General features: G+C 36.5%; 1 protein-coding gene across 2 annotated transcripts; it reads right to left on the bottom strand.

Moving 5' to 3' along the window:
* Nucleotides 1-1,690: 1,690 nt before the first annotated feature.
* On the bottom strand, nt 1,691-10,904 carry prxl2b (peroxiredoxin like 2B). Of its 2 annotated transcripts, XM_023298117.3 has the most exons (7): nt 10,698-10,897; nt 10,181-10,385; nt 9,466-9,517; nt 9,075-9,138; nt 8,909-8,984; nt 7,283-7,401; nt 1,691-2,197 (listed from the first exon to the last, which is right to left on the bottom strand). In XM_023298117.3, the coding sequence occupies exons 1-7, from the start codon at nt 10,758-10,760 to the stop codon at nt 2,171-2,173; spliced, it is 606 nt and encodes a 201-aa protein (XP_023153885.1). In that variant the 5' UTR covers nt 10,761-10,897; the 3' UTR covers nt 1,691-2,170. The 2 variants fall into 2 exon arrangements, with proteins under 2 accessions (XP_023153885.1, XP_054866704.1); XM_055010729.1 differs by lacking the exons at nt 1,691-2,197; nt 7,283-7,401 and adding an exon at nt 8,024-8,154 and having other exon boundaries at nt 10,698-10,904.
* Between the last annotated feature and the right edge of the window lie 326 nt (nt 10,905-11,230).

Genomic DNA, 11,230 nt, shown 5'->3' with positions numbered 1-11,230 from the left:
AATGTACTTATTTTTGAAAAAAAAAAAAAGCAGTTTTTCCAATGGAGATAGCATTAGTTTAATCATAAATCCAGTCTAGACATTGTTAATGTGGTAAATGACTATTCTAGCTGGAAACAGCTGATTTTTAATGGAATATCTCCATAGGGGTACAGAGGAACATTTCCAGCAACCATCACTCCTGTGTTCTAATGCTACATTGTGTTAGCTAATGGTGTTGAAAGGCTGATTGATGATTAGAAAACCCTTGTGCAGTTATGTTAGCACATGAATAAAAGTGTGAGTTTTCATAGAAAACATGAAATTGTCTGAGTGACCCCAAACTTTTGAATTGTGTGAACCAAAACTTTCACTCTGGTAAATGCTATTCTGTGCTACATCTCATTAGTTTTAGTACGTCACGCTACCTTTCTATGCTATCACTTGTTAGAAATACTTATGTCACTCATACAGTTAACAAACATAACAGACTTTAGTCATTCTTAGTACAGAAAAGCTTGAGTGAAGTCCCAGCAACCCCCTCCTCCTCTCTCTACATTAACGTCAGACTATTCTCTGGCATAGACTTCCTTACTATGGTTCATCATGTTGTCTTTCATGTGGTAGAACTGGATTTTTTTTCCCTACTTTTACTTGCGTCACAGTCTGGCTCAAGTCAAAGACGTAGAACAGAACAACACATGATCTTTCACAAAATATCTATTCAAAGAAATAAAGATACAGACAATATGAAGTATGTAAATCTGTGACGCAAGTGGTGTGTTGAGTGCATTAATGAAGAGGAAAACATGAGGCCAACTTTATCTAACAACAACCTTAATGCTGATAAACAGATTAATTCACAGCTGAGGAGCATCCAGTTCTGCTGTTAGTCGTCAGAATGAACCATGAGGAATTAGTTTACGTAACTGAAAAAATACTTTTTATGTGTAGTTCATTGCTCCTGGACCTCCAAATTATGTGTAGTTTATATTCACATATCAGCCCTATGAGATTTGGACTATTGCCACTAAGTTTCAGTCAACAATGCACTGTATGAAATAGCAATCTTAATTTTAACCCATATTAGTTTTGGGAAATTGTTCCCGAGTTCAGCTGCAGAAAAACAGTACATTTCTTTCTTATGCTAAAGTGACGGCATCACACTCACGACTAGAATGATCACCTTTGCCTTCGCCGCCCAGTCAAGTTGAAGTTAACATTGATTTGACCTTTTAAATGTCATCACTTCATCATTTTGTTTTATTAGACACCTGTGTGAAACGTTCATCAGGATTAGCCTATGAATTCTTGAGTTATGGCCAAATATGTGTCTTATGAGGTCAGAGTGATCTTGACCTGTAATTGCTGAAATTTAATCAGTTCAACCTCAAGTCCAGGGAAACTTTTATGTCAAATTTGAAGAAATTCTAGAGACAATGCGTTCACCAGAACAGGACAGATGGACAGCTCCAAAAACAGAATGTCTCTGACCCTGACTGTTGTTGGTGAGGAGGCATTAAAACAGAAGAATGCTTGTTTTATAAAGTTTTTAGTGCAATAGTTGATACACTGTGAGTGACACGAGTCAATTTCACCAGGATGGAGAGTAAACAGTGGGATGGATTATTGAAGTGGCGTAATTGAAAGCACAATAATGGCAATATGTGGTCCAAAGATTCTGAATTATTAATGAAAAGAGAACAGTTCCTCCTGCTGGGTAATTGTTTATTATGTCAAAAAGTCAAATATCTCCTGAACCATTTTGAAACGCCTGCATGGAACTTCTTACTAACTGAAGCCACATAGTGATTTTCATGTGAAATTCTGGCTAGATACATGCAAAGGAATGCATGTACTTTGTATAAACTGGGTGTAAGAAGTGCAAAGACATAAAAACAATTACTGTGTGTACAAGCAATTTACTGTCAGTCTAATTTAATGGTACCAAGAGTTATTACAATTATTAAAACAGCTGTCACAGACATGTCAAAGCAATGCTCTATTAGTTTACCCTTCAACTTTACATTTACTGTGAGCTTTTACAGTAGAAAATAAACATGTTATCATAAAAGATCTAAAGCATTTGTGACATTGGAAAATTAGCAGTGGTTAAATGTTCATTTTAATGACATTCTTTATCTCACTGGGATGTGGTGGTCAGACACATTTGGCAGCTCCTTCATCATCATCATCGCGTACAAACATCATCGTTGCACTGAAAGAGAAGTTACAAAGGTTAAATAACTAGCTTCAGCAATCTATTCAGAGGCTGTTTGATGAACATGACGCACCTTTTCTAATCTACCACAAATCTGGTGGACAAATGTTATGATAGTTATCATTAATCTCAACATATTACAAAACGCAAATACATAACACTGTATGATAAACTTCAGATGGAAGCTCTCTTACCAGAGCAGCATTTTTTTGTTTTATTGAAATATAAATTACATTAAACCAAAAACATTTGATTCCCAAAATGGAAGATTTTTGCAAACAAGACCACAAAACAATCGTTACATATTAGCAGCAGTGAAGTTAAACAGAAATTCCTTACACTTTTAAAAATCTTACTGATGAAGGATGATGCTACAAGAAGTAAAATCGGCATTCAAACATCTTGAAAACATACTGAACGATACTTTTAATTGTACTTGAACTGATTATGAACATGGGACGTTTCAGAAATCTACAACAGAAAGTGACCTGTTGCTTCTGTTTTGGGGTCTCTGGGTCTATAAGGTTAAATACAACTGATTTTTTTTTTGTGCTCTGCATCTTTCATTGCTGTGTATGATTGTTCTTTAGTTCTGCTCCTCCCAAATTCTCAAATAATCAGTCTGGATTTCCATTACTGGAGTTGCTCATAAGAGGTTTAACATTTATTCAGGCATTCATGAGGGCGACAATTATCTGATTCTGATAATCAATTAGATAATGATTTGCTGCATGACAAATTTCTCAAACAGAAAGAACAACATCTAATTGAAGGTCCTCAAATGTTTCTATTTTTAAGTTGCGTATCTTTGGATTCAGATTTAGATGACAATGAAACTGTGGTAATGTTCTGATATAAATACACCAGGCAATCAATTAATTTTAAAAATAATTTATAGATTTCTTAATAATCATATTGTTGTTGTTACAAACCTAATTTAACTTGGTTGATATTTTATACGTTTCATTTCTGTATGATCATTCAAAGTACAAGATATTTATACTGCAATGATTTATTGAATCAAATTTGTTTTTTCTAAAGATTTCATATCTAAAATAGAGTTGCAACATTTACATTTACATTAACCCTCACCTAGTTTGATAATGGATTTATCACTGTGAGTAATTTATCACAATTTGTTTCAAAGAAAAAACAAAGATATTTTCTTAATCTTCTTAAATGTGAATATCTTCCTTTACTCCTCTAAAGCAGCAAACTGCATCTATTTGGGTTGTTCACGAAACAACTTTACAGGATCAGCTTTATCTTGGGTTTCAGAAACACTGATGCACTTTTTTTGTTTTTTAACCTTTTTCTGACATTTTACAGACCAAACAACTAATCACTTAATCTAGGAAATAATCAACAGATGAAGCAACAATGAAAACATTTGCCAGTTACGGTCCTTGTCTAAAAACAAAGCAGATAAAAATTATGTATTGAAATTTTAATTTTCATATCTAAAGGTCATTTCTAAAGAGCTTTGTTTGCACATTACAAAGGCAGCAGTTGAGGATGACACAGGACAAAGGATCCTGGATTCACTGGTCTCCATCAAGTCTAATGTTGCCGATTTTATCTGAATTTATCTGTAAACCATCTAAAATTAAAGTAACAGGTGAGAAGCCCTTCAATTTATATGATAAAGCTTATATGGAAGCCTTGTTTGTCTTCAGGATGTTAAACAGTGTGTCTTGTTTGCCTCCAAGTCTTTGCTGAAGTTGAAACGCAGGCTACTCTTGAGGGAAATCTAGTTTGAGAGTTTTCACCACTAGATGCATAAGAGCTTCTCAGGGAGTAAATAGTGTCTATCAGCAGCAAATCAGGCAAGGAGTTTTATCTACATCATCCAGTGACCGCTCTCTGTTAACAAAGCTTCAACTTTGCCAAAGCCTCTTCCACATACTAATGTCAGATAGCTTGTGACTTACACTTGTTCCTGACACATCTTGACCCTTCCGAGGGAACAAGGTCTAATCTGTTCCTGGGCTGCAGACATGACATCTGTTGGTCTTCCTGCAGGTCATGGGGACATGTTGCAACAGCTAGTGGGTTTTGTGGGAAACGCGCAACAGAGCCAGGAGGCAAAAAGATGTTGAAGACCATGTGCTGGATATTATGGGTATGTCCGAGACTCTGACGATCACAGGACAAACCACACAGTGTTGTGGACTCCTGATATCAGGCCTGTGAGCAATTTGTTTTATAAAAGTGCTATTATAGTATAAAAAAGAAATTATGTCCATTACATCCTGACACCACAGAACCACAGCCAACAATGTGGCTCATTCTCTTAACTATTCTCTAAACCACAGTATTTTGATGTTGCAGATTAAACTTAAACATCTACTGGTGTAATGTTAGTATAGTGACTTTTGCTTTGACCTTTCTTACATTTATCATGTTTTGCATTTGGGTTTTCCATGCAGGATGTTGAGCTCCATAACAGCTAGAAAATATATAATTACATTATATGTCTGATATCTGCAGTGTCTGCTATTTCAATAAAGTCACAATAAATTTAAAATTGTATTCACATTTAAAATGTGTTTTCATAGCATGAGCAGGAGATGTGGGAAGCATTAGTGTTCCCATTTTCATAAATCATTTCTCACTCACTCATTAGAGAACAAATGTTTTTAAGGACAAACTGGCATTTCAGAAATCAGTATATTCTTATTCCTGATAAGAGTTACATAAGAAGATTGACGCCCGATGCTATGCAAGACTAAAGCCAGCAGCTGCTTAGCTTAGCTTAGCATACAAACTGGAAAAAGAAGGAAACAACTGACCTGGCTCTGTCAAAAGGTGACAAAATAATCCAGAAGAAAAGCACTCAGAGAGTGCAGTACTCCGCCAAGGCTGCTCAGTCGTATCATTTCAGACGGCTGAAATCTTGAAGAAATTAATGGCCAAAATCACGGCACTATAGAATGTGGCCGTTTAATATAGATGTACCCACAAACAAAATGACCTTGCACTCAGCACAGGCGTGTGTTATGCATGTGCATGTTATGTACGTACACTGAATCGCATGATCTAAATATGTAGCGAGTGACAGGAATTGATGGGACTTGGAAACACCCCCACAATTTAATCAAGTTGTTCCTTGTATCATGTTTGACGGATAAGTCCAGATAAGACCGCAGCAGCTGATTTATAGTAGGATTGCAATCATGTGATCGTCAGCAGGCAGCTGACATAGTGTTCACTTGTTGTCATGGTTACAGTGACGCCGTGACGCTACTTGCAATGATACAGAAATCTTTAACAAATCCGTGGATCCAGACTATAAGCTGCATCACTGCCAAAATCTAATCTCTTGGTCCTTGTGTCATTTCTGACCTTCCCTGAGAATTTCATCCAATCCATGAGTCTGTTTTAGAGTAATGTTGCTAACAGACAGACACTGATGGTCACATAACTCTGCCGTTCCTTGGCGGAGTAATGATTACCATGTTACATCACCTTTGTTTAATCATTATAAAAACAAAAGCGCTAAAAACAAACTAATGTCTATTTGCTGAGGTAGGACCAGTAACTTCCTGAGGCTGTCACAGTGAAGTTACCAAAGAAAAAGTAGAAACTCTAAGAAGCTACAGCTAATAGCCCAGAGGCAGTCCTGCACGTACACATATAAAACCGAAACTTGTCACTTTTGTAGCTTGACTTTTGTACAGATTAAACATGTAGTGTAATAATAACTGAATTTTAAAGGTGCTGGTAGGCAGAATTGTTCCAGTGTTTGTGTTACTTAAAGTTAATTATAGCCTGAATGCAGCTTCATATTTACCACACAAACATTAGTTACAGTCTCCTTGGATGTCTCCCAGCAAAACAGCAAATAAGCGCATTTCGCAAAATGTCGACCTGTTTCTTTAGGTAAACTAAGTATTTGTCTTTCGTGAGTCGACTTTACTTTGAAGACTTCAATAAATATCTGCTGTATCTCAGCTTTGGTTATTTGTCCTTTTTTTTCTCCAAGTATGACAGGTTTGTCTGTCACACTGAGGTCCAACTGTGCACATTAAAAAGCAAAATTACTTAAAACTACTACATAACGCAATAAACAGTCATATAAAAGACAAGCTCACCCTGTCTCAGATACAAAAATCAGTATTTAAATAAAGCTGTAAAGGTGCCAGAGCTGCGTTTCCAGTTTGTACTAGTGTTGATACACTGTGGATTTGTATAATAACTTGTGTGTTTTCAGCTGCACAGATCCCTGCTCTAGTCGAAAAGGTTTTCAGGCCCTTGGACACAGACACTGACAGACCATGAAGATGGTGTAATAAGTGTGAAATTGTCTGTGAACAGGCTACTTTGATGCATGAGCCTCTACTGACGTAAAACAGTTTCCTGAAAGCTGACAGATAGATCAGTCCAGTGTGCTTTAAGACGCACAATCATATAATATCATCTATTGTAATTAACCCTTCCCTGTGCGACTGAATTAACTCAAGAGCATCAGTTTAACCCTCATGTCGTCCTGCGGGTCAAAATTGACCCATTTTAAAGTTTGAAAATGTGGGAAAAAAATATATTTTCACAGTGAAACTTCTGATGTCCACATTTTAAACATTTTTGGGAAATCTTTGAACATTTTTTGGTGGAAAAAAATGTTAAAAATGTTTCTTAAGAACATTCACAAAAAAATCAACCAAAATCCAGCGAATTTTGCTGGATTAGGGTTGATTTTTTTTGTGAATGTTCTTAAAGAAAATATTAGAAGTTTTACTTATATATATGGAATCACTTTAGATATTTTTAGGATTTTTTGGAAGATTTTTAGTCATTTTTTGAAAATATTTACAAGAATTTTCTTGCCAAATTTGGGGGATTTTTTTTTTTTTTTTTTTTTTTTTAAATAAAATTTTTAAGGAAAACTTGTAAGGAATCATTGGAATTTTCTTCCTGAAGGTTTTGCAATTTTTCTGAAATTTGGGGAATGTTTTTTGCTGAATTTTTGGATTTTTTTCAGACAAGGAAACAATATTTTTTGATGCCCGTAAATGAGGACAACAGGACGGTTAAAAAAATTAAGTAACAAAGTAATGTGAGGAAATATATGAGATGTCTCACCACTGGCTTCTGTCCTGCTTTTGCTGTGGCTGAGATACCCAGAGCCTTGGAAATGTCCTCCAAAGCTACATGGTCTCCTGGTGAATCCTGGATGAAGTGCAGTAAGACCTGTTCTCCACCTTTGTAGTGCAAAAAAAAAGTAGTAAAAATAAAAAAAACAGCAGCAGTAAAAGAAAAAAAACATAACACAAAATTCTGTTAAATATTACCCACAGAATACATAACAATTTGGTAGTAGTAACAGATAGATAGTAATAAAAAAATTAGCACACCGCATTGAAGGTACAGTCCTCCAGATTTGCACAGTATAGTCTGGTTTTAGTGCAAAGCCTCTATTTAATAACTTCCTATCAAAATTCTTTCCAAAAACAATCAGATTTAAGACTAAGCTCCCTTTAATTGAGCAGGTGCTCATGAATGAAATGTTCAGCAAGATCTGACCCCAGAAATAGCTTCTGGTGGAGTCAAGACTTTAAAAATGGTGAAGACACATAGGATCAGCTTCCCCCAACAGACTCCTCTTCTTGAGGTGTATCAGCACGTTAACATATAGCTAGTCTGACTGACTATATTTGGAACTTGACTTACTAGCAAAAAATATATAGCGATCAGCCACACGTTTGAAAAATCTTGACTGCATCCTTAGTGTTCCGAACATTGTGCTTTAAATGATTTCAACTTAGTTAGAAACTTGCTTCTGCTACAGATTTGTGTCTGATTTTTTTTAACCCAACAGATGATTACACAGTTTAAGACTTACGTTTGTGTGAACATAAGAAAAGAAGAAGCGAGGACAGTCAGCAGCCCTGGCAGCACTGGCACTGAGGGTTTGTGGTTTAACCCTCCTGTCGTCCTGCGGGTCAAAATTGACCCTTTTTAAAATTTGAAAATGTGGAAAAAATAAATAAATAAAAATTCACAGTGAAACTTCTGATGTCCACATTTTCAACATTTTTGAGAAATCTTTGAACACTTTTTATGGAAAAAATAAATTTTAAAAAATATATCTTGAACGTTCACAAAAAATCAACCAAAATCCAGCGAATTTTGCTGGATTTTGGTTGATTTTTATGTGAATGTTCTTAAAGAAAATATTAGAAGTTTTGCTGATATATATGTAATCACTTTAGATATTTTTAGGATTTTTTTTGAAGATTTTTACTCTTTTTTTTGGAAAAAATTTACAAGAATTTTTTTTACAAATAAAACTTTTAAGGGAAACTTTTAAGGAATTATTGGAATTTTCTTCCTGAAGGTTTTGCAAATTTTCAGAAATTTGGGAAATTTTTTGCTGATTTTTTTGGATTTTTTTTCAGACAAGAAAACAATATTTCTTGGTGCCCATAAATGAGGACAACAGGAGGGTTAGAGTTGATTATGACCACACTAATGATGTGATACAGCATTGCCCTCTAGAGGAGACTCTACAAAAATGCCATTTTTACTTTTTTTATGCCTTTATTTACATATTACGGCAACCTGTTATCAGTGCCATGCAACAAGGCCATTTTCATGTTGAAATCCCCTGATTAAGTGTTTTAAACTATGACTGCGTTAAATATTCACTTATACACCTGCTACTACAGATCCTCATTAATAATCCCCTGTGGTGCATTAAGATTGTACCTTTGGCCACAATGAGCATGCCTCCACTCTGGAGCAGATCTCCAGAGAAGTTCCCCTGGATTCCTTCAGCGCTGGCCTGAAACCAGCAGAGACAACAGACAGTCAGAAGAAGTCGATAAATCTGCGTATCACCTGGCTGTAACCATGCACCAGTGAAGGTTTTTACCTTTGATGCTGCGTCTCGTACTTTCTTCCCCAACGCAGCAGGAACCACACTTAAAGCTGTGTAGCTGTTGGGGAAAGAAATACAGCTTCTCATTTAGAGAACTTCATTAGAGTGAAGCAGTTCAGCTTTTGAAATCGATAATTCTGATGATTACTTCCGTGACTCATTTTTTTGGCCCGAAAGTGCTCGTTCAAGGGGATGTTTTCAGCTGCCTTGTTATGTTTAAACAAGAGCTCAAAAATAGAAGAATTGCAGCTCTTAAAGTACATAGTTTACACTGATCATATTTAACTTAAACAATCTGCATCATAGTCAACACAAACTATCATTAATAAAAAAAAACTTAAATATATGCAACTACATGCAACAAACATGGGTTTACTGTACTTGCCGTTTGAAACCCAAATCCTTGTAGCTTTTCTTCTGTTCATCCACGTAAATGGCTATTAAAAAAAAGAAGACAGCCAGTGAATATTTATAGTCAAACAAAACGACTGAATAAGCCTGTCTAAATCCTTATGGCACACCCAATATTTCTGTTATGCAAGTTTGCAACAAGGTGACAAAAACAGCTGTTGCAGTAGGGCAGGAACAATCTAAAATCACATTTCACAGAATTTCTAGAATTTGTTGAATGGCATCAATTAACCTGCCTGGTTCTTATTCACAAATACTTTACAGAAAAGAAAAAAAACTTTTCCTATTGGAATTTGTTTTTTGCTATTTTATTTGCTTGGCTTGACTCAGCTTTGGTGATAATTGTTCCATCTCCAATGCGATTAAAAAGAAAAAAAGTAATGAATACATGTTTGAAGCTGATCCATCACGTGTTTTAAGACAAATATTGAATGAAAGTTACAACATTTGTGGTTGTTAGTTATTTGAGAAGACACTCCCATTTAAACAAAACCAGCAGGGAAGAAATTTAAATGAATACTGGTGTTTTGGTGTTTATTTTTGCAGCTGGATAATATTTCCTCATAAACATTTATTCTGATATTTAACATACCCTCTGAAATTAAACATTGGTCAGGAGAGAAGAGTGACATTAGGCCAATAAGGTGAAAATAGTCTAACACAGGGGCGTCAAATTCAGTGTTGCTTACATCCTTTAAAAAAGCCTCCTTCCTTGAACTCCTTCAGCCCGAACTCCTCTGGTGCTACACCCACCAGCCCCACACCGCTGGCCCGCAGCTCCGGCTCCAGCTTGCTGACCTCTGATGCCATCCACCGGCACACCTGGCAGCCGAACCTCCGCAGGAAGAGCAAGACCACCGGCTGGTCCTGCCACAGAGTCTGCAGCTCCACTGACTGGAACAGATGACAAACAGCAAACATATGAGATGTAGTGCTAATTTTATTCTGTCAGTGAAACCCAACAGCTCAGGGTCACATGTATTCCCATCAGATCATCAGCAGGTCGCAGCGGAGGCGCCATTAGACAGCACTTATTACAGAGGTAATGGCAGGTTTAATGCAGTGACTCTCAGCAGGGAAGCCTCTACGGACGACTAACAACAACAACACCAGAACCAGTAAAAATAAAACAAATTTAACCTAAAATAAAGAGGAAGGCTCACAGCTGTGCCAGTTAGCTTGTTTACTAGCAGTTTTTTAACTCACCTCCCCACTTTCTGCGCTCTTCACTAAGTTCTTCCCAACTCGAGCCAGGTCGACTTTTGCCATTTTCTTCAACTATCCTGCTAGGACTATGAAATGACCACAGGGTAACACATCCAGCCAACACGGACAGCGTGTAGGAGAAAATAATCTTTCAGGAATGAGTTGTGTTGTTTCGCCCGTAAAGCAGTTGCAAAACACCTGCATCCTGATACGCCCACTGAGCGCTGACGACCAATCAGGTTCTGCTGGTGCTGGACGCTCAGCCAATCACCGGGCGCATTAACACAAGGAGGCGTGACTTAGTAGTGCCAGCTTTCAGCACGTGCATTTATCCCTGCTATCAGCCCAAATTTGTTTTATTTGTCTGTATATTGTAGTATTTTCTTAAGATAATTGACATCTTACACTCCATGTTAAATTTAGATGAGCAATTTTACTTTAAACCCCAATTTGTGCTTGAATTTTTGAAAATACACAGTTTTTCATAATGCAGGTTGCATAAGGTGTAGTATAGGTGAGCTCAAAGGTAGCAG

Source organism: Amphiprion ocellaris, chromosome 5, assembly GCF_022539595.1.
Source record: "Amphiprion ocellaris isolate individual 3 ecotype Okinawa chromosome 5, ASM2253959v1, whole genome shotgun sequence".
Lineage (NCBI taxonomy): Eukaryota > Metazoa > Chordata > Actinopteri > Pomacentridae > Amphiprion > Amphiprion ocellaris.
Note: the sequence above shows the minus strand (reverse complement) of the source record. Positions and strands in the feature narration are given on the sequence as shown.